Source organism: Rhinatrema bivittatum, chromosome 5, assembly GCF_901001135.1.
Source record: "Rhinatrema bivittatum chromosome 5, aRhiBiv1.1, whole genome shotgun sequence".
NCBI classification, from domain to species: Eukaryota; Metazoa; Chordata; class Amphibia; order Gymnophiona; family Rhinatrematidae; genus Rhinatrema; species Rhinatrema bivittatum.
Genome location: NC_042619.1, coordinates 365322647 through 365346838, shown reverse-complemented (window position 1 = coordinate 365346838; position 24192 = coordinate 365322647). Strand labels below are relative to the sequence as shown.

Below are 24192 nucleotides of genomic sequence, written 5' to 3'. Positions count from 1 at the left end.
AGAACCATCCACAGTGGTAATCCCAGACCAGACAAGTGAAGCCTCAGTAGTTCAGCAGTCTGCTTCGAGCTTGGTGTGGAAGGGTCTGAATATAAATGTCCCAAATTGCAAAAAAGCGGCGTCGTATTCCGGGCCGAGAGATATTCCATATGCATAAGCAAATAAAAGATTTCGCCAGGTCCAAAAGGCGTCAAAACACAGGCCTTCTCATCATCCCTCTCCTCAAACTAGCACACCTCTCCTCCACCAGGCAACGCACCTTCTCTGTAGCGGGCCCCACCCTCTGGAACAAGCTTCCCCCACAACTCAGACTTGAACCCTCCCTCCACTCTTTCAAAAAGAAATTAAAAACCTGGTTATTCCTAAACGCCTACCAACACCCCACCTAACCCAACCCCCCCACCCCCCTCCCCCCCAACACCCCCCTTCCCCCCAAATGTTTTTACTGGAAACATGTGTCCCCCCTAGACTCCCCCCTCCCGCTTAAGTTAAAGCTCGCTCCATAAATTTTTGTTCATTGTACATTTAGTTCTATCTAGTTTTAACTGCAAAAAAAAAAAAAAAATTCTGTATATTGTATTGTATACTTAGTTCCACCCAGTTTTTTGTTAAATGTAAAATAGTACGACCCTCCTCATACTATTCCATTTATGTGAACCGATGTGATGTACGCCAACGAATGTCGGTATATAAAAGCAAATAAATAAATAAACCCATCAAAATGACTCGTTTCCCCACTAAACAAGCTTTCTGGATTAATAATCGAGTGCCAGGATCTCGGATCCTCAGTGGGGGGATACACCCAAATAGGATCCATAACGGAGCTACCGGAATAGAGACCCCCAAAATTGTAGCTAGGTATTTAGCCACCTGGGTCCAAAATTTCTTAATGGATGGGCAGGTCCAAAAAACATAAGCCAGTGTGCCCACCACCTCAGGGCAACAGCCACAGGATGCTGATGCCGCAATGCGCTGTCTATGCGCCATCTGCGGGGAGATATAAGCCCGTCCCAAAAATTTATATTGCAATTCACAGGTAGTAGGCGTTGAAGGAGATCCGGGCCATCCGAGCAAAACATGCATGTAATAGTGACGGAGTGAGCACAAACTCCCCATCCCCGTTCCAGCAGTCTGTAAGGACAGCACAAATGTCCACCCGCCTTACAGCTCGGAGTTGTTTATAGTAACAAGATAGGGAGGGAACCCGCCTACCTTCCAGTTGTAAAAGCGTATTCAGTTTGTGGAGTGTGGCTTGCATCCGGAATGCCAGGGGCAGACTATGCAGGGAATGAGCAACTTAAAAGTATGGGAACATGGCTGAGTTCCCCATACCATAATAATTCTGAAATTCAAAAAAAGGGAGCGGTTGGCCCTCTCATGTGAGCAAATGGCCTAATCTAGTAATCCCGAGAGCTTGCCAGTGTCGGAAAGCCGCAATGTGAGATCCCAGATAGAATTCAGTATTTCCCACTATCGGTAACAAATACGCACAGACTCTGTTGCGACCGTCGCTTCTCGACGTCTCCACCGCGCCCTCCTTACTTCCTTGGCGACTCCCTCTTCCTCAAGTGGAAGGTTGGCTGCCGTGGCATCATTCTTTTTTTTTTTTTAATTTTTAATTTTGCATTTTCAGATTAACAGAACATCCAACAATTTGATATATAAGGAAAGAATACAGATATATATATATATATATATATATATATATATATATATATATATGTATAAGTACATACAGAATAAACAACAATTTTCTGTATTTATCGCAAGAAATTCCAGAAGAGCTAATAAAACTGAGCGATTAAAGGAAAACCAACCTAATAAAGGGTAAAGGGAACATTTATAATAATCCCTTTACCCAACAATCAGAGATACCAACTGATTTCATACATTAGCTATCAAATATGCACCCAATTATTTTCGGGCCCCTAACATATGCGCCCGTCGCCTGTGCGCTTAGTCTGGTCTGAGTGCTAGAGCGAGGCGTCGAACCAGGGCAGATGGCGACGGCGAGCAGGCAGGCAAAATGGTGACCTCCTTGGCGGGCTGCCACGTAGGCAGACCACGCTAATCCTCGCTTTCTCGGAGACCAACAAGTAAAGATGTACGCCTTACCTTGTCTTCGGCGCTTCCCGGCTGCGACCCGGGCGGTCTCCGGCTGCGGGGGGAGAGGGTGATTACAGTCACCGCCATGCTCGAGGAAATGCACCCGCTGCCTCTAGGCCACGCCCGAACTCATCTCGCTCGGGGGCCAAGTCCTCACCGGGACCGAGGCTGCCTCTATGGCGCGCCCGAGCCCGTCTCACTCTGGGGGCTAGGTCCCTGCCGCGAGTCGGCCACCGGACCGAGGCTCGAACCTCCGAGAGACCACGGAAATCACCTCAGGAAACTCAACTGGGGGAGGGACCCGAGGGTATCACCGCAGGAGTGCGGGGCTCGTCTTCTGGTAGGATTCTTCTATGAATTTAGTCGTTAGAATTTGGAAAAACGCTCAGCAAGCGTGAGGTAGCTCCAAACTGCTTTGGAGACGGAAATTCCTGAGTTGCTGCACTTCCTGCAGGGGTATATGTACCACGTGCTGACGTCAGATCCGTCTCCAACTGCTAGCACGAGCACACTATACCCATTTGTTCTGAGTCCATCTGCATACACTAAGGGAAAACGAGATTATCAGGTAAGTAATCTCTCCATTACTCTCGATTGGTAAATTAGACTGTTGGTTAGCTGTCACAGATTTTACAGGTAAATAATATACTTTTGAAAAGGCTGGTAGTGACTCCTTTGGCATTTTTAACACGAAATGCAAATACTCTTTGAACATATCACTCGCAGCAATCAAATTCTGAACAGGAAAATTCAAAACTCTCAAATTTACATATTTCAACGAGTTCTCTATATATTCAAATTTCTTTTCATTTCCTACTTCATTGTGCCGACTCCTCCCGGCACCCCTGGAGCGGCTCGACTCTGAAATCCGCCATGATTCACAAGAGCCTAAGCGTGCGTGCGCGGCGCGGCCCCGACTGATGTATCAGCAGTGGCGCGAACCTCGGGGGCGTCCCCCTGAGATGATGTCATCCGTACCGGATATATAACGTCTCAGAAATCGCTAACTAATTGAGTTAGCAAGGACCAGTTTCGCACTCTCCTAGCTACTCTGCCTCCTCGGACTTACCAGGGGTACCCGTTCCTCGGGGGCCTCGCTCTTTGTTTTTCAGGTCACAGTCAGGAACCGGTACTCACTCCTCGAGGGCCCATGTTCCCAGATTGGTTGCTGAATACTTATTTTGCCTGGAAGTCATCGCTGCCTACTACACCAGTGAGTTACCATCTCTCTCTCAGAACTTACCCTGGAACCAGGTACTCGCTCCTCAAGGGCCTAACTCATTCCAACACCTGGACTACTTCTAGAGACTATTGTGTGAGTGTTACCATCAAGGTTCTATTCCTGAACTCTGCATACCCTGCCTACTCACTATATTCAGTTTCTCTACAGCTCAGTTATCCAGGATCACTGTTCCAGTACCTGAGGGACTACAGCCCTTCCGGTCACTTCCAGCTCACTACTGCCACTTCTGGTGGTTCAATATACTGTTTAATAAAAGAAATAGTGTGTGTCTGTCTCCATACTCTGAGCCTGACTGGTGAATCCCTCTCAGGATTTTCCCCCTGGGGCGTGGTCATCTGCCACCGGCCCAAGGATCCACCCACAACTACCTCAAACACCAACAGACTTGCGGTAACTTCAATCTCTTAGTAAGTTGCATCCAAGCATGCCTAAGTGGTCTACTCACACTAGAGGTAGTCAAAAAAGAAGGTAGTTTACCAGGTTCTACTTGGAGGGTATAGGTAAAATCAATGGGATTGATGTGTACTGCGAAGTGTGTGAAAGAAGAATCCCCTAAGATCCAGTCCCTTATCACTCTCAAGTGGCATGCCAAATTGTATAATTCCATCTGGAGCACTCCTAGAACTCCCAATCCCCATCGCTCCTGTAGCCAGATAAGTGGCAATAGAGCCTCCCCCTGCCACAGAAATCGCCGCAGCAAGCGATCTATGGACTGAAGATCTTGACGTGTAAGCTGTAACAGATTTTGAAGTATATGTAGCCATTTAGGCAAGATCACCATTTTATATAAATGTACTCGGCCAATCAAGGACAAAGGCAAAGATCGCCACTGCTGGAGTAGGTCCTGCGTGTAGCTGAGAAGGCGGGGGATGTTGAGAAAATAGGCTTAGGCGGGGTCCACAGACAAGTGGATTCCCTAGTACGGAGAGCAGTCTCCGCCAACGTTCTCTAAGCTCATCTGGGAATGCCAAAGCAGATGATTTAGCTCTATTGAGCCAAAATCCTGAAAAAAGGCCAAAGGTCTCAAACAAATTCAGGAGTGGCGGTAAGGAAGTGGTAGGATCCGTTAGGAAAGCTAGCAGGTCATCCACGAAAGCTACACACTTAAATATTTCTGCCTGAAAATGAATTCCCCGAATCTCGAGAGTCTTTTCTATTGCCATTAATAAGGGTTCCAATTGCAGTATAAAAAGCAATGGAGAGAGCAGGCACTCCTGTTCCGTACCGTGTAGGATAGGAAAAGAAGCAGATTCACCTCCATTTACAAGTAAAGTTGCCTGGGGATTTGTATACAACAGTTGTATGGCATCATAAAAAAACCCCGTGAACCCCATGTGATGCAGTATGTAAAATAACGCCACTCCACTCTGTCAAAAGCTTTCTCCGCGTCAAAACTAATAGTTAAAAAGGGGGTCTGTGTAGAGCGACACATTTCCATTGCAGTGAGCACCCGACGCACATTGGAAAGTGCATAACGCTTCCGTACAAAACCCACTTGATGAGTACCGACTAATGACAGGAGAAGGATGGCTAACCGGTCAGCCAGTATTTTTGCCAACAATTTTAGATCAAAGTTGATTAGGGAAATGGGTCAGTATGAATCAGGAGACAAAGGGTCTGTACCTGGCTTAGGGATAAGTGTATCCACAAATCCAAATAAATGGTACAACCAGTAAATCTAAAACTAATATCTAAATCTTTCACCAGATATTTGTAGGCCCCTTATTCCAAGGGTCTGTATAGCATCACAGACTCTGTTATGGTCCAGGGTCACCTTGCTTTAATTTATAACCTCATTTTTTTGTTATAAATTAAAGCAAGGTGACCCTGGACCATAACAGAGTCTGTGATGCTATACAGACCCTTGGAATAAGGGGCCTACAAATATCTGGTGAAAGATTTAGATATTAGTTTTAGATTTACTGGTTGTACCATTTATTTGGATTTGTGGATACACACTACGGTACACTAGAATACAGTGGTTCTTGTGGGGAAGAGGTTGTTAGGGATAAGTGTAACATGGGCGTGGTTTTGCTGAGCCGGAAAGCTACCCTGACTAAAGAGATCCGAGAAAAGTGATGCCAAAGGAGAGGCAATTCGATCGACGAGACACTTATAAAATTCTGCTGAATATCCATCAGGACCTGGGGCTTTCAATCTCTTGGACCGATAGATTGCTAACTTAATCTCCTCAGGAGTAATAGGGAATTCAATGTTTGCTGCTGGTTCTCAGTAAGCTGTGGTATTGGCAAGGAGGCACAGAACCGAGAGCAGGCTGTCTCCGACCAACCCTCTGCCGGATAGTTTGCCATAATAATCTCGGAAAAGCTATAAAATAACCTGTGTACTCGTTTCAATGGAACCCGCAGGTGAGCACAGGCCTGCAACGAAACGGGTTGCTCGTGTGGATCGAATTGAGAAATCAGCTTGCCTGTCTTATTACTGTATTTATAGAGCTAATGTTGATAATAGAGCAAACTTTTTTGCTCGTTGATGTAATAATGTATTTAGCGTACATTGAATAGAAAGATAATTCTCTCAAACAGCGTGTGTTAGTCTGAAGAAGTTTAGTCTTTACAATCTGCAGCTGGGTATTAAGCTGTAAAATTCTCTTAAGGGTTTTCTGACGATGCGCCAAATAGATGATATCCCCCCGAAGAACGGCTTTCGCCATATACCAGAAGAGAGTTGGGTGTCCCTTATGCTCCAGATTCAACCTGTCATAATCGGACCATCTCTCAGCCAAATACTGTTGGAAACCCTGTCTTTGGCCAAGTAGAAAGGGAACCGCCACAGTCTAACTCCCCCCCAATGCAGACCGCAATGTCAGATCGAGCCACACTGGTGCGAGGTCCGAGATCACTATAGCTTCTTTCCCAGCATCGGACACCTTGGAAAAAGCATGACCACTGACTAGGAAATAATGCGCGAGTATGTGGCATGTGCCCGAGAAAGGTGTGTGAAATCTTTTTCTCTGGGATGTAAAGTGCACCAGGGGTCTACCAAATGCAAGGTACTCTCCAAAAATGCAGAACCTTTTCCCGGACTCCCTTCCCTACGTCTATTATGAGAGGCATCTAATTGGGGTTCTCATAGTGTTAAAATCTCCCCCGAGAATAAGTGTGTTGGTCCAGTATGGGAGCAAGAAGCGGTAAAGAACCTGGAAGAACTCTGAACTATAAGTATTGGGTGCGTAAAGATTGCAGAACACCACCGTCTGGTGATATAAATCAGTTACCAGAATAAGATACCGTCCCTCCGGATCTTTAATTTCCTTGTGGACCTGTATGGGCAGAGCTTTGTTAAACAGTATTGCCATCCCTGCTGATCGCGTGGTAGCCGAGGCGTAATGAACGCTACCTACCCATTGTTTACACAATTTGGCATGTTCCAAATCTGAAAGGTGAGTCTCCTGTAGAAAACCCTACATCAGTAGATGTTCGCCTGAGATGAGTTAAGATTTTGGACCGCTTAATTGGGGAGTGTATGCCACACACATTCCATGACACTAGGCAAGTCTTTATATTAGAAGGCATCTATTTGTGATAAGTACATGTAACAGATCTGACCCTAGCAACTGGGTGCAGACCCTCCCAGCCGGAGTCCACCCTCTGAATAACCAGATCCTGGCCAAGGACTGACATGTTAGGCTACAGTTGTTACAACCACAACATTGAGCATTGAAGTCAGAGACTATCCCATTCCCTCTCTCACCCTCCCGATCCCCTACCCTGCCATCATCCCCACAAGTACCTGAAAACAGGTTTAGAGATCACTGTCTCACCGTTCATGTTACCAGGTTAGTGTGGAACCAAGGTCGGAGACCTTGGTTCCCGGAACTGAAGAGGGGCAGCGTGATCCGAGACAATCCAAGTCGAGACGGGCGACGGACAGAGCAATCCAGATGGGCAATCCTGGTCGGGACAGGCAGCAGACCACAGGAACCAAGGCAAATCATCCGAAAGGCAGGCGGCACAGTAGGGTAGTCCAAATAGGCAGTCCAGGGCAGGCAGCGAACAAACAAGAGCCAAGGCAAACAATCCGAAAGGCAGGCGGCACAGAAGGGTAATCCAATAAACAGTCCAGGTCAGGCAGGTAAATAGCAGCAGGTAGACAAGCAACAGGAAACTCCAAGAAACACTTGTGGCCGAAGCAGAGAGCACGAGAGAAGACTGTCTTTAAATAGACAAATCTCCCGCGCAGGCTGATCCCCTGTCGGCGTCTGACGTCAAGGGGGCGTGTCCAGGCCCTGATTACTGCGGGGCCATGCTGCCGGCGTTGGAGAGGAAATCCTGACGTCACTGCCGGAGGGAACGCCCCGATTGGCACGGGACTGTGCTGCCAACGCTGGTGAAGGAACCCTGCCGCCATCGGGGAAGAGGACGCCCTGCTTCGCACGGAGCCGCGCTGTCGAGATCGAGGCAGGAGCCCCGACGCTATTGGAAGAGGTAACAGTTCACAGGAGAGAGTGTTAAAAAAAACAAACAAAAGAAAACCCCTCCCTGCCCCACCTCTTTCCATCATCCATTTCCGTCACCCCCAGATACAAAAGACAAAATACAGTAGAGAAAAAGTTTAAAGTTCCCCCTACAATACATTTCAAACAGGAACAAGAAACTCAAACTGCAAACACATGAATTAGGTGCAACACCCCGCTGGATGTGAGAGATCACCAATAAGCCTCAAAAGAGACCCAGCTTGTCCTTTGAATCCAGTCCTGATTGTGAAGGAGCACATTGCCCCCCCCCCATGTATGAATATTCTCCAGGCTCTATGGCGATCTCCAGATTCAACTTTTTTATCGTGGGTGGGTGATGAAAGGAAAATGTCAATAGCCGATGTCTCCAGCAAGGCTTGATTAAGTTGGCATCGGGGGCTAGTCAAATTCAGAGAGTCGCCGAAGATCGCTAAGACCTCTAAGCTTAAAATATTGAAGGCCCAGTTGGGTAGCAGCACAGCATATGGCGTCTCCGGAAACAGAGCCCACAGCAACTGGCAGTCTCCAAAGGCCCGGGAACGACTGCCGCTGAGAGCCGCTCCCCTCTCACCTACAACTCTGAGAGCCGGCGCAGAAGCGGCGAGAACTTGTGCCCGGAAATCGTAACGGAGGGCTAACAGGCATTGGGGTTGATAATCCCGCCGATAGTGCAGGCCAACGCAGTAAATTACAGAAAGTTTTTAAATTGAACCTCGGGTTCATTGTCAAGCTCACCAAAGAGTAGCGCAGTGTCAGCGTTCCAGAGAAGGGCGCCGTTTACTCCATGCCCCTTTATATGATACAACACTATCAGCTCCCTCAATGTAAAGATCCAGACTCCCGACTCCTGCGTTCACTCACAAAGCACTGATACTACACAAAGCACTGATACTTCAAAGCACATGATGATTTAATCTTTTTTTCTCTCTACTGTATTGTATTATATTATATTCTTACCGTTGCTTTAACCTCTCTTTCCAGCTGATTAAGCTTCCAAGTTCTTATCCCTTGTTTGAATGTAACTTTTTGGTCTCTTCTACTTCATTTGCTTATTTATTCTAGTTGTCACTCCAGTTATTACCCTGTTCGATGTAAACCGATCCGATATGGGTTTTTTTTAACTATGAAGGTCGGTATAGAAAAAGCGTTAAAGCGTTTCGCCTCTTCGGGGCCCTCCACCCATTTCACTCCCTCATCGGTCACCACGCGCATCCGCGCCGGATAGAGTAATGTCGCACAAAGGCCCAGATTGATTAGCTGTGAACAGTGTGGCACCATAGCTCGTCGCTGCGCCAAAACGTTCGCGGAGGAAAGAGGAGGATCTTCTGTTCATCGTAAGTGAGAGAGCGTCCACCCCGGGGAGCGCGCAGGATGTCTACCTTATGGGCATAATTAAGGAGCTTGGCAATAACCGGCCGAGGGCGCGTGGCATTTACCTGTTTAGGACCCAAGTGATGGGATCTCTCCACCCGCAAGGACCTATTAGCGCGCGGGAGGTCAAGTTGCTTTCAGCCATTTTTTGAGGAGTGCAGAAAGATTCGCGTCACAGATAGTCTCTGGGAGCCCAATTAGGCGAATATTTGAACAGCGCGATCTGTTCTCCAGGTCCTCGATGTGCTGCTCCTGTTGCGTCATCGAGGCCTGGAGCGCCACGTGGCGCTTTGCGCCATAGTGAGACCGTCCTGCACCTCAGACACTCGGTTCTCCACCTCTGCAAACCGAGATTCATAGCCTGTGAGAGTTTGGGTGAGTTCCGCGGCAATCATTTTCAACTCCAGACCGATCACCGCCACCACCGCTGACTTGATATTTTCAAGATCCGGTATCGGCACCGCAGTTGTCTTGGCCGCAGGCGGTGATGGCAGGTCCAGGCCCTGACTTTTGTCTTTCTCCCGATCTTTATCCTTGTGGACAACTCGCGTCGCCATCGTTGATAGTTTACATTCGCACACGGTCAGGGGGAAAACCCTGAAGATGTTTTCACTGATCCACCAATATTATTGCACGGGGGATGGGTTTGGATGGCGCGGTGAGACTCGGAGTGAGGAAACCTACATCCGCTTCTCTCGCTACCTCACGTGATCTCCCGGGGAACTCTTTTAAAGGAGCTTCACTTCTGATATCCCTATTCCTGATAGTAGCGTCAACCTTCTAGAAGTTCCAAGTATCGTACCTCAGTACTCCCAACCAGGTGTTTAAGTTGTGAGAAAAGAGTAGGACATAACATTCACCAGTTAGCTATGCTAAATAAACAGAAAACCATTAGACAAAGCTCTGCTACAGTATGGAGAAATTTGCAGATTTATCTTTCAAGTTAGACCCAGGAAATTAATCTCCTGAATCTGTGATGAAATGGAATGTAAGAAGTAAAGTCCAAGATGGCCTTTGATTTTATTTATTCTAGTCATGCCAGAGAGCAGACCTAAGTCATATGCATTAATCCAGCTAACTACAACTTTATCCAGCTATATTAATTGGAGCACTTAATCAAAAGAACTCCACTTAATATCTGTGCCAATTTATCTGGCTAACTTTAGCAGGATACTATTGTTCATTTGTTGTGCTCTTTGAACCATCTCACCCCTAGATTCATCAAAATGCGTTAACACATTGATAACACCCGTGTTAAGTAAAAGGGGAGTGTTTAGGGAAAATTTAGAAATTTTAGAATTGCCACTCAGTAACATACCGATTTGCATTGGAAGTATCGTGTGGTGCAGTAAACTTATCGTACCCTGCGATAATTCCTATTTTCGCATGAGAGAGACAGCGCCTATTTACAATGCCCTCATAGTATTTAAGTATTTGTGTATCTATAGGAGGGCCATCTAATAGGTGAGGTGTCGGTGGTGGTTTAGGATTTAGGGGCTAGTTTCTCATGTAAAGTGAGACGTATGAACAGCACAGTACACCTTGGTGAAGATTTGACATCATTTGGAGTGAGGAAAGTCTCACAAAGATGCCATTTCTACTGTGTTCTCTCACCCTAGCTTGATGGATTCAAGGGTACCATCAAGCCAGGGTGAGATAACATAGTTCAAAATTTCATCTTTGTGAGACTTTCCATCTCCATAGCAGTTAGGGACTACCTGCATGCTTTCACAGTGTTAGAGCAAATTCAACGGAGAAAAAAATCCTAAATTCAGAAGAAAACTTACCTCTACAGACACGCCCCACTCTCCTGCAGTGATACCCTCGAGTCCCTCCCCCAGTTGAGAATTCCCGAGGTGATTTCCGTGGTCCCTCGGAGGTAAGCCTCGGTCCGGCGGCTGATCCTCGGTGAGGACCTAGCCCCCGACTTCGGGTGCAGCTGAGAGGCAGCAGGTGCATCCTCGAGCGCGGCGGTGAAGGTATTTGCCCTCTCCCCCCGCAGCCGGAGACCGCCCGGAAAGAAACCAGGAAGCGCCGAAGACAAGGTAAGGTAGAAATCTTCTTCTAAGACTCCGGTCTCAGAGGTTTGAAGAGTCGCACAGGTTGCCGGCCGGGACCAGTGTCACCGGGTTGATCTGCCCTAGCAGGGCCAGGCCCCGGTTAGATTCAAGGGTCCTCCCACGTGGAGACCCTCCGAGGTGATTGCCATATTGCCCGTGTGGTCGCCGTCGCCATTTTGGCCCTATTCGCCGCTCTGTCCACTGCCTCGACCCGGGCGCACAAGGCTCGCTAGGTGCACAAAAGTACATGTGCGCATAAGGTACACGCACAAGTGCCGTGCACATAAGGTTTCACGCACAAGTGCCGTGCTCATAAGATACGCGCACAACACATGCTCACTAGGCCGGGCGCATAACTGTGGCTTAGGCGCACACAACCCACACGCACATCTTCGCACTAAGAGCCTAAAGATTTTTCGCGCCTACATCCATGGCACCACCGGAAACGGAGATAAAGGCTCAAGGCCTCTGCCCAGCATGCCATATCAGAGCCGCAGAAAACGAAGAGGCCAATGCCCTGTGCATCCAGTGCGAGGAGGCCCTGGGAGATCCAGCCCAGGGCCGGTCCCACCCAGGGCCAAGTACTAGCTCCTCAATGAGTACCCCGGACCTAGCATATTCCAGCGGGACTCCCCCTTAAACGGGGACCCCCAGGGACTCAGCGCCCCCTAGCTTGGACCCAGCATCCATCTCATGGGTGGAATTCTTCAAAGGCCTACACACCTTCGTTCACATGCAGACGGAGCCTCCGGCAAAACAGCCACAGTCTCCACCAGAAGACCTTCATGTCCCAGGCCCCTCTAGGTCCAAACATGTTTCCACCGCCAAGAAGTCCCACCTACGGGGACACTGATAACTCTGAAGAGGAATCAGAGCCCCTAGAAGAGGGGGAACTCCCCCCGGGAACAGAGCCTCACCGGAACTTGAGACGCTTCTTCACCAAGGACGAATTCCCAGACCCGGTTACCCACAGCCTGAAGGAGCTTGCTATCCCGGACACAAGCGCTTCAGGGGAACCTAAGACTAATCCCCTGCTAGAGGGACTCCGCCAGACTTCCCGCCATTTCCCTCTGTTACAAGCCGCCCAGCAGCTAATTGACCTGGAATGGAGTGCTCCAGAGTCCTCATTCAAAGGGGGACGGGCTATGGCAGCCATGTACCCTCTGGACCCGGCGGCCAAAGACCTGACATGCCCAAAAGTGAATGCCATGGTCTGAGCGGTCTCGAAGTGTACCACCATCCCAGTGGAGGGAGGTGCAGCGCTCAAAGATGCTCATGACCGATGTCTGCAATCCATCCTCAAACAATCCTTTGTCGCCACTATGTCCCTAAAATAGCGGCCTGCTGCACCGTGGTGACACGTGCCTGCCTATCACAGACCAAGAGCAACACCCCTGGGGAAGCCATGGAACCAGCAGTATCATTCCTTGCGGATGCTGCTTCCGACCTGGTGTGCACAGCGGCTAGAGGAGTGCCATCAGCTGTGGCAGCCAGGAGGCAACTCTGGCTCCGAAGCTGGTCGGCCGACGCATCATCCAAAACGCGACTCACAAGGATGCTCTTCAAGGGATCCCTCCTGTTTGGCAGCGAACTAGACAAACCGGCTAACAAATGGGGAGAGTCCCCATTGCCGCGACTGCCGGAGGACAGGAATAAGAAACACCCATGCCCCTTCCCCCGATCTTACAGGGGAAGAGGTTTGCAGCGCTTCAATCCATACAAAAACTCTTATCACGTGCCTCATCCTACAGGCAGGAACCAGTCATTTCGGAACAAGCACAACAAAAGGGGAACCAGCTCGGGCCCCCAGCCGCACCCCACAATGAGATTCGGCCAACCCGTCCAAAGGAAGAAGCCATAGGGGGCAGACTTGCCCTATTCTACCAAAGATGTGTCAAGATAACTTCAGACAAGTGGGTCCTAACTTTCATTCGAGAGGGGTACTACCTGGACTTCCTCTGAACCCCTCTGGACAAGTTCGTGGAATTCCCCCTGCCACAACCCCTCCAAGAAGGTGGCAGTGGAGGCGACTCTAACCAGATTACTGGCCCTAGAGGCCAAACCCCAGTGCCTCCGCAACAAATAAATACTGGACACTATTCCGTCTATTTTATCAACCCCAAGAAAGAGGGAACGTTCAGGCCCATCCTGGACCTCAAAGTCAACCGCCACCTGAGGATCCCCCGCTTCCGCATGGAAACCCTACACTCTGTAATAAGGGCAATACAACCGGGAGAATTCCTCACATCCCTGGATCTGTTGGAAGCCTACCTACACATTCCGATCCATCAAGAACAGCGCTTCCTTCGCTTCAAAATCCTGGACCGTCACTACCAGTTCTGGGCATTACCCTTCGGGTTAGCCACAGCACCCCGGACGTTCACCAAGATAATAGTGGTGGTGCTGGCAACACTGAGGAAGGAAGGAATCCTTGTACACCCTTACTTAGATGACTGGTTGATCAGGGCGAAATCCCCAGAGGAAAGTTGCCAGGCAACCAGCAGAGTCCAGACCCTACTGGAGAGTCTCGGATGGGTGGTAAACACAAACAAGAGCTGTCTGCAACCCTCACAGACCCTCAAATACTTAGGAGTCCAATTCGACACCAGGGAAGACAAGGTTATCCTGACACCGGCGAGGAGATTAAAACTGATGAGCCAGTTACGAACCCTGCTGAGCGAACATCGCCCCACAGCATGGGATTACCTACAAGTCCTCTGTCTCATGGCATCCACGCTGGAAGTAGTACCATGGGCACGAGCTCATATGAGGCCCCTACAGTGCTCACTTCTATCGCGATGGAGCCCACTGTCTCAGAACTACATAGTACTTCTACCGCTCCCAGGTAGAGTTCAAACCAAACTACGGTGGAGGCTACAAGACGGCCACCTGAGCCAGGGAACAAGACTATCCTCACTGACCTGGATCCTCACCACGGATGCCAGCTTACGAGGGTGGGGAGCACACTGCGAAGAGCTAACCGCCCAAAGACAGTGGAACGCAGAAGAGTTGGGGTGGAACATCAATCGCCTAGAAGCCAGGGCAGTCAGACTAGCCTGCCTACGGTTCGTTCACAGACTCCGAGACAAAGCGGTCGGGGTAATGTCGGACAACGCCACAACAGTGGCATACATCAACCGTCAGGGAGGAACCAGGAGCCAACAGGTGTCCCTGGAAACAGACCCCCTAATGTCATGGGCGGAAGGGAATCTCCAGGAGATCTCGGCTGTCCACATTGCCGGGAAAGACAACATCATGGCAGATTACCTCAGCAGAGAAAGTCTGGACCCAGGAGAATGGAAGCTGTCGACCACAGCGTTCCAACTGATAGTGAACCGTTGGGGAACATCAACCATGGACCTTCTGGCAAACCGGTCCAACGCCCAAGTGCCCAGTTGCTTCAGCCCAGACGGGAACCTCAGTCCCAAGGCATAGATACCCTGGTTCAGACATGGCCACAGGAGACTCTGCTATACTCCTTCCCACCATGGCCCCTACTAGGCGCGATCATTCACAAGATAAGTTTACACAGGGGACAGGTACTTCTTGTGGCCCCGGACTGGCCAAGAAGACCATGGTACGCAGACATGTGGAGATTACTGACAGGAAACCCCCTGCCACTACCTCCACACAGAGACCTGCTCCAACAGGGACCGATCCTCCACAAGGTCCCAGCTCGATTCTCTCTTACGGTCTGGCCATTGAGGGGGCTCGTCTGAGAAAGAGCGGATACTCGGGAGCTGTAATTGACACTCTACTCTGAGCACGCAAATTCTTCACATCTCTAACATACATAAGGGTGTGGAGAGTATTCGAAGCCTGGTGCGAGGACCACAACATCATACCTCGCTCAGTCAGAATCCCCGCGGTCTTGGAATTCCTACAGAACGGCCTTCAGAAGGGATTGTCCCTCACTCCATCAAGGTACAGGTGGACGCATTATCATGCTACGGCACCAAGAACGAGGATGGCAGCATAGCCTCTCACCCGGATGACTCCCGCTTCCTGAAAGGAGTTAAACACATCCGACCACCCCTAAAGTGGCCGGTGCCTCTTTGGAACCTCAACCTCTGGTCCCGGATTTCTTAGCAGGAGCCTCGTTCAGACTTCTCCGAGGCCTGTCTCTCCGACTGTTAACATTGAAAACAGCCTTCCTGCTTGGCAGTATGTTCAGCCCGTCGCATATCCGAGCTACAAGCACTCTCCTGTCGCGAGCCGTTCCTCAGGCTCACCCCCGGAACCATCCAGTTGCGCACGGTTCCCTCGTTCCTCCCCAAAGTGGTGTCTCACTTCCACCTTAACCAAACCATCTCGCTACCATCGCCAGATGAACACAAGAATTCGGAAGAGGCCAAAAGTCTACGTTACCTCAACATCGGCAGACTCCTGGCCAGATATCTGGAGTTGTCGGAATCCATATGAAAGACAGACCACTTGTTCGTCCTTCACAGCGGGAAGAAGCAAGGCCTCACGAGCAACCATAGCCCGCTGGATCAAGGAAGTCATCAAGGCGGTCTACGTAGAAGTAGGCAAGCCACCACCTCTACAAATCAAGGCCCATTCTACTAGGGCCCAGGCAGTGTCCTGGGCAGAAACCAAGATGCTGTCACCTGCCAAGATCTGTTGGGCGGTGACATGGTCCTCCATCCTCACCTTCTCCAGGTTTTACCACCTGGATGTTCAGGCTCGGGAGGACACAACATTTGCAAGGGCAGTACTAAGTGGGTCACGGGCAGCCTCCCACCCGGTTCGGGAGCAGCTTTTATACATCCCATTGGTCCTGAGTCTATCTGCTACATGCTAGGAAATGGAGAAATTACTTACCTGATAATTTCTTTTTCCTTAGTGTAGACAGATGGACTCAGCATCCCACCCACGGCTGCCGTTACTCATGAAAGCCTCGGGGGATAGCTCCGAGAGCAAGGGCATCAAGGATAAGCCATGCTTTCCTTCATCTAGGGCACCCACCCTACCGGGTGTCTACGTTTCACGGTTGAGGGCACTGGCGGTCTCCAGCTATAGCCAATTAAACCGATTCAAGTTAATCAATTTAACCAAGTTATGAAGTTACACAAGTTATTCAAATTATTCAGTCATACATATATCCACAGTGCTTTTTGAGGAGAATACTGAAGAGCTGCACTTCCTGCAGGGGTATATGTACTAGAGCTGATGTCCGATTGAAATCTGATCCGTCTCTGCTATCAGGAGTACACTATACCCATTGGTCCTGAGTCCGTCTGTCTACACTAAGGAAAACAAAATTATCAGGTAAGTAATTTCCTTTTTTTTTTTTTTTTTTTTTTTAAGAAAGGCTTTTGACCCGCAAATCAACTGCAAGCATACGTGGATTTCTGCTCAGATGTCTGCGCTTTTTACTACATAGGGCTATTTGCTCATGTTACTGTGCGCAAAATGGCATTTGTTTGCTCTGCGCGGATTTCATGTGTATCTAATTAGCATACGTGGCCATTATTACATTCCACGTTGCCACTATTACATCCCACATTGCCACTGGATTTTGCCATGTGTACCAAAATATCTGAGCAGAAAATCAGCAATGATTTCAGCGAGGGTCTTCATCAGCCCCATTTTCTTTTATCCACCTCTAAGAAATTCTGTAGGAAAGAGGTTTAGAAAGGTACCTTTCTCCAGAATAGATGTTTTTTTCTATTTCCAGCAGTAAAAGAGTGCTAGACTTTATAGTAAATATAAGGGCAGTGAGTCTTAGCCCTACACTATCACCCAGCCAAAAACAGGGTCAGATGTTTTATGGGATTTGGAGGTCACAGCCAATATCCTAGTTCCTACACTGAAGTACCTGCTAATCAAGGTGTGATGAGCAGATTTAGCCCTGTAATTTAAGAGCTCTTGTCTATAAGATATATTGATAACGTTTCGACATCTGTATTTTTTAAATTTCTACTTTAAGGGTATTTTCAAGTAAGCTAGTTATATGGAAGATACTATCTGCTTCCCAGCCAGTTAGAAAACATTTTACAAATTTAAACCCAATATTATATTCTGGGAGCTTGCTTTCTCTGTCAAGGGTCTGCCTTCTGCACTTTATCTTATTACAATTTATGAATCGCTTAACATGAATCTAAGCGATACACAAAAAAAGTTATAACTATTTGAAATGCACAGAACAAAAACACACAGTACATAAATCTCTGCATCGAAATTTACATGCAGCTCTGGTCTTAATCATCTGACTTCCTGACAATTTAATAATATGCTTGCTTAAATAAAAATGTCTTTAACAAAGACTTGTGACAACTTAACCTGTTCTGCCAGCAAACTCTCCCAGGTAGCTAAAATACAGCCATGATTACAAATATGCAGCACCCATTTTCACCCTCCTACCTTCTGTCAGCAGGAAGATTATAGTTCTGGGTTTCAAATTGGGCTATACCAGTGAAGAGATTGCATTCCCCAGCATACTTTGCTATATTTGTTAAAACAGGTATAGGTCTGGAGTTTGTCACCCATTTTGGGGAGGAGAGTTTGGATGTGTGTTTTGCTTTCTGATTGTTTTCTTGTGCTTTATTCTATTTCCCACTTTATTCAGATTGAGATGTAAGAACATAACCACCATACGGGGTCCATCAAGACCATTCTCCCGTTTCCAATAGCGGCCAATCTAGATCGCAGGTTCTTGGCAGGCTCCCAAATAAATCCATGCTGCTTAAACCCAGGTTAAGTAGTAGCTTCTCCAAGGCTATTACGGACCTTTCCTACAAGAAGCCAGCTATGCTAACTGCCTTTACCACATCCTCCAGAAATGAATTCCAGAGCTTAATTGTTCATTAAGTAAAGAAAAATATTTTCTCAGATTTGTTTTAAATGTCACTTAGTCATGAAGTATCCCCTAGTCTTTTTATTTTTTGAAAGGGTAAACAACCATCTGCATTTATCCTTATCACGCTACTCATTTTACAAACACTTATTATATCTCCCATCAACCGTCTCTTCTTCATGCTGAAGAGTCCTAACCTCTTTAGCTTTTCCTCACATGGGAGCCGTTCCATCCCCTTTATCATTTTGGTTGCCCTTTTCTAGTTCCGCTGAATCGTTTTTGAGATGTGATGACCAGAATTGCATATAATACTCTACGTGCAGTTGAACCGTGGAAGTGTTGCAGAGGTATTATGATATTCTCCATTTCCTTCCTAATAATTCTAAACATTGCTTTTTTGAACATTACCACACACCCATCAGAGGATTTTAATGTGACACTTAAGTGGTGAATTTTAATATGGAACCTAACATCATGTAACTATAGTTTGGATTATTGTTTTTCCACGTGTATCACTTTGCACTTGTCCACATTAAGCTTCATCTACTATTTGGTTGCCCTGTAATTTCTCACAATCCCCTTATGATTTAACAATTTGGAATAATTTTATATTGTCTGCATATTTGATCACTTCACTCATTCCCTTTTCCAGATCATTTATGTTGAAAAGTGCTAGATCCCTGGAGCACTCTATTTACTTTCCTTCATTGAGAAAACTGATCATTTAGTCGTACTCTGTTTCCTCTCTCTTAACTAGTTTGTGGCCCACAGTAGGACATTACCTCCTATCCCATAACCAGTTTCCTGAGGAACCTCTCATGAGGGACTTTGTCAAATGCCTTCTGAACATCCAGATACACTAAATCCACTGGCTCGCCATTATCCATTGGATAAACCCATGTTGGCTGTGTCCTGTTAAACCATGTCTGTCTACTATGTTCTGTAAGTTTGTTCTTTAGAATAGTTTCTTTGATTTTTCCAAGCACTGAAATCAGTTCTTTTTTCTTTTTTTTTTCGTTAGTCAGTGATACTCTTTCCTCAAATTGTCAATAGGTTTGTGATTTTGTAAACATTCACTCCTCCCCACACATACCTGTTTGTATACCAAAAATAAAATGGATAAGAATTGTATCTGTTTTTTCTTCCATCTTGGTGCTTTCTTATCAAACAATTCGTTGCTACTTAATCCTTAGTATTTCTGTAGTAGATATGCTTATTTGTGGACAAAGGATAAATACTGATCAGTAATTGTGGTTCTCTGAAAATAGCATTCTAATGGTGTTTCCCTTATTTGTTACTCCTTTAAAAAAAAAAGTACCTGTTCCTAAAGACTTTACGTCTCAAGTGATACAAAAGCGAAAATGATTTTATGGTTTGTTCTAGAACTGAAACTAAAAGAACCAAATTTCACACTGAAGAGGATCTTCAAAGTGGAAAATACAGGGCAGCTCCAAATTAATATGAAGTCCATGGAAATCAGTGGATACTCTTGTGAAGGATATGGATTTAAAGTTGTCAACTGTCAAGAGTTTGCACTACGTCCAAATGCCTCTAAAGACATTGTCATATTGTAAGTAACTTTCTGAAAATACAATTTCTCACCCAAATCCTTATATAAACAGTTAATGCAATGTATGAATGCTGCTTGTGACAAATGCCTTGAAAAGATTGATAGTAAACGCCATAAATGTTCTATTTTAAAGTCTTGTTAAGTGGGTAAATCCCTAGGGTTTACTGTCATAAAGATCTTCAAAATAAGCTTTTCGGCAATTAGTATTTTCAAGGCATTTGACTAGGGGAGATTGTGATCGCTTGGGCAGTTTGTATCACTTGAAAGTGCATTTTTTTGTGCACTCCCTGTTTGAAGTATTGATATGCCAATCGGACGGTCATATAATAGCTCGATGTGAGGTGGTGAAGGTTTGACTTCATTTGGCGTGAGGAAAGTCTCACAAAGATGAAATTTATACTGTGCTCTCTCACCCTAGCTTGATGGACTCAAGCTAGGGTGAGATAACATAACAAAATTTCATCTTTCTGAGACTTTCCTCACGCCAAATGAAGTCAAATCTTCAGACGTTTACTGTGCTATTCGTACATCTCAGTCTGCATGATAAACTGGCTCCTAATCCCTAAACCACTACCACCTCACCTTGAGCTAGTAGATGACCCTCCTATTGGCATATAAAAAGTTGCATACTGTGAAGGCCTCCCCAAAGGCGCACTCTCCCTCCCTCTCTCCACACTCTCCCTCTCCCCTCCCAAGCCCAGAAATGGCTGAAATGCAATTCTAAAAATTTATCGTGAATTGCGTTATGGCCATTTCGGTCATATCGCGCAGCTTAATGCCAGGAAAAAGTGTAGTTATTTTTGGCGTTAAAACCATCGGATATTGCCCCTCATTTTCATAATTCCCACCCAAACTCCACTCTAATCCTGCCCCTTCCCAAAATTTGCATTCATGTCGTGTGATACCATTATTATCGCATGCATTTATGCTAGAACGCATTTTATGAATGACCCTGTTGGTTTGATTTTATTGTCCTTCAGTTTCACTAACATGGCTTATCTCTGTGCTGTAAAAATAAGTTTGCCATTAATTTAGCATTTTAGTAGTTCTATCAATCCTGAAAAAAATTGAATTTTTCAGTTATACTTTCCTCCATTGACAAGCAGAGCTGAATTAGCCATGACACGTGAATAATATCAGAGGGATCAGTTCAGTGCTATCTTAGCTCATACTGAGTATGTGCAGGAATTCCCCCACAGTTGTTGCCTTTTGAGCCCTTCAGACTATCAGCCGAGCATCAGCACGAATATGTACTCGCTCTCTATTTTTTCAGTGCTATCTTCATTTAAAAAAAAAAAAAAAAAATATTTCTTCATGTTTGGCTTCAAAGACTGTGTATGCTGTAGGGAATTGTCCATTACGGATGGATATGACATCTGTTACTGATACTAAGACTGAACCATCACCAGGTAAATTATTACTGTAGCTGGATGTCTCCATTTCCCAGTATTTCACATCGAGCTCCAGCACCAGTGCCATTGGTGCATAAGGCCTCCACACTATTGATGCTCCCTCCCTTGACGCCTCATTCTTCGGAGCAAGCTCTTGCATCATCGACATACTTGGCTACTGTGTTTCCGATGCAGATATTCACTAAGTTGCCAATTCTTTCCATAAACTTAGGAAGGTTTTCAGGGAGAAGGCATTACACTTTACATACCTCTGCCAATTTCTAGGGCAGTGTCCCCATCAGTCACTGGAGCAAGGCCTATGCATATATATGTCATGGTCCCTTTAATTTTGAACTGGCGCTGAGAACAAGGCTAAGTCCAGATGATATGCAAGAAGATTCTGTCCTAGTTTCTGAAAAGTATGTTCCACCTCCAACACCCAGCCAAAGGGCATGTCAGCCCTTAGACCAAGTGGCAGAGTTGGTGTAGACTTTCTTTACCTCTCTGGCGGCTAAAAACAACACAGACAATAAGATTTGCTATACTGGGTCAGACCAAAGGTTCATCAAGCCCAGTGTCCTTTTCCCAACAGTGATCGATCCGGGTCATAAGTACCTGGCAGGATCCCAGAAGGTCGATAGATTCCCTGTTGCTTATCCCAGGTATAAGCAGTGGATTTCCCCAAGTCCACCTTAATGGTTTATGAACTTCTATTCCAGAAACTTTTCTAAATCTTTTTTTAAATCAAGCTATGCTAACAGCTTTCACCACATCTTCTGGCAATGAATTCCAGAGTTTAATTATGCATTGAGTAAAAAAAATATTACTTATTTGTCTTAAATGAATCACTTACAAACTTCATTGAATGTCCCCTACCTAGTCTGTGTGCTTTTTGAAAGAGTAAACTACGGATTCACATTTACCTGTTCCACTCCATTCATTTTATAGGCCTCTGTAAGAACATAAGAAATTGCCTTGCTGGGTCAGACCAAGGGTTCATCAAGCCCAGCATCCTGTTTCCATCAGAGGCCAAACCAGGCCACAAGAACCTGGCAATTACCCAAACACTAAGAAGATCCCGTGCTACTGATGCTATTAATAGCAGTGGCTATTCCCTAAGTAAACTTGATTAATAGCCGTTAATGGCCTTCTCCAAGAACTTATCTAAACCTTTTTTGAACCCAGCTACACTAACTGCACTAACCACATCCTCTGGCAACAAATTCCAGAGCTTTCTTGTGCATTGAGTGAAAAAGAATTTTCTCCGATTAGTCTTAAATGTGCTACTTGCTAACTTCATGGAATGCTCCATAGTTCTCTATTATTCGAAAGTGTAAATAACCGATTCACATAAACTCATTCAAGACCTCTCATGATCTTAAATACCTCTATCATATCCCCCCTCAGCTGTCTCTTCTCCAAGCTGAACAGCCCTAACCTCCTCAGCCTTTCCTCCTAGGGGGAGCTGTTCCATCCCCTTTATCATTTTGGTTGCCCTTCTCTGTACCTTCTCCATCGCAACTATATCTTTTTTGAGATGCGGCAACTAGAATTGTACACAGTATTCAAGGTGCGGTCTCACAATGGAGCGATATAGAGGCATTGACATTTTCCATTTTATTAACCTTTTCCTTCCTAATAATTGCTAACATTCTGTTTGCTTTTTTGACTGCTGCAGCACACTGAGCCGATGATTTTAAAGTATTATCCACTATGATGCCTGGTAATATGGAACCTAACATCGTGTAACTACAGCAAGGGTTATTTTTCCCTATATGCAACACCTTGCACTTGTCTACATTGGATGCCCAATCTTCCAGTCTTGCAAGGGCCTCCTGTAATGTATCACAATCTGCTTATGATTTAACTAATCTGAATAATTATGTATCATCTGCAAATTTGATAACCTCACTCGTTGTATTCCTTTCCAGATCATTTGTATATATATATATATTGAAAAGCATCAGTCCCTGAGGCACTCCATTGTTTACCCTTTTCCTCTGAGAAAATTGACCATTTAATCCTACTCTGTTTCCTGTCTCTTAATCAGTTTGTAATCCACGAAAGGACATCGCCTCCTATCCCATGACTTTTTAGTTTTCTTAGAAGCCTCTCATGAGGGACTTTGTCAAGCGCCTTCTGAAAATCCAAATACACTACATCTACCGGTTCACCTTTATCCACATGTTTATTAACCCCTTCAAAAAAAATGAAGCAGATTTGTTAGGCAAGACTTCCCTTGGGTAAATCCATGTTGACTGTGTTCCATTAAACCATGTCTTTCTATATGCTCTACGATTTTGATCTTGAGAATAGTTTCCACTATTTTTCCCGGCACTGAAGTCAGGCTCACTGGTCTATTGTTATCCAGATAGCCCCTGGAGCCTTTTTTAAATATTGTGGTTACATTGTCCACCCTCCAGTCATCAGGTACAATGGATGATTTTAATGATTTGTTACAAATTTTAACTAATAGATCAGAAATTTCATTTTCGTCCTTCAGTAACCTAGGATGCATGCCATCCGGTCCAAGTGATTTGCTACTCTAGTTTGTCAATCTGGCCTACTACATCTTCCAGTTTCACAGTGATTTCGTTCAGTTCATCTGACTCATCTCCCCTGAAAACCGTCTCCGGAACTGGTATCTCCCCAACATCCTCATTAGTAAACACGGAAGCAAGGAATTCATTTAGTCTTTCTGCAATGGCCTTATCTTCCCTAAGATTCCCTTTAACCCCTCGGTCATATCTCTCTTTAGCCCTCTCTTCTCCAAGCTGAAGAACCTTAACCTCTTTAGTCTTTCCTCAAAGAGGAATCATTTCATCTCCTTTATCATTTTGATCGCCTTTTTCTGTACCTTTTTTAATTCCACTATATCTTTTTTGAGATGCAATGATCAGACCTGCAGTTTGCACCATGGAGCAATACAGAGGTGGTTTAATATTCTGTTTATTTTCTTAATAATTCTTAGTATTCTATTTCCTGTACATACCCAGATCAGTCCGGACTAGTGGGTTATACACTCCCACCAGCAGATGGAGTCAGAGAGCAAAGCTTCGAGGCACTGGTATCCCAAGTGTGCCACTTGCAGCTCATCAGTATTTCTTTGACTCCAGCAGATGGTCGTGTATACCTGCAGCTCTGTGTAAGATGGATTTTTCTTGCTCCCTGAGGT

The 24192-nt window shown here is 46.1% G+C and overlaps 1 protein-coding gene across 1 annotated transcript in view; it reads left to right on the top strand.

The window, feature by feature from the left end:
- The window catches only part of TMEM131 (transmembrane protein 131), a 334866-nt gene that overhangs the window by 201339 nt on the left and 109335 nt on the right, over positions 1-24192 (top strand). Inside the window, exon 25 of the mRNA XM_029603311.1 lies at positions 19440-19626. Coding sequence (XP_029459171.1) covers positions 19440-19626 — 187 coding nt within the window. The remainder of the gene's footprint in view (positions 1-19439; positions 19627-24192) is intronic.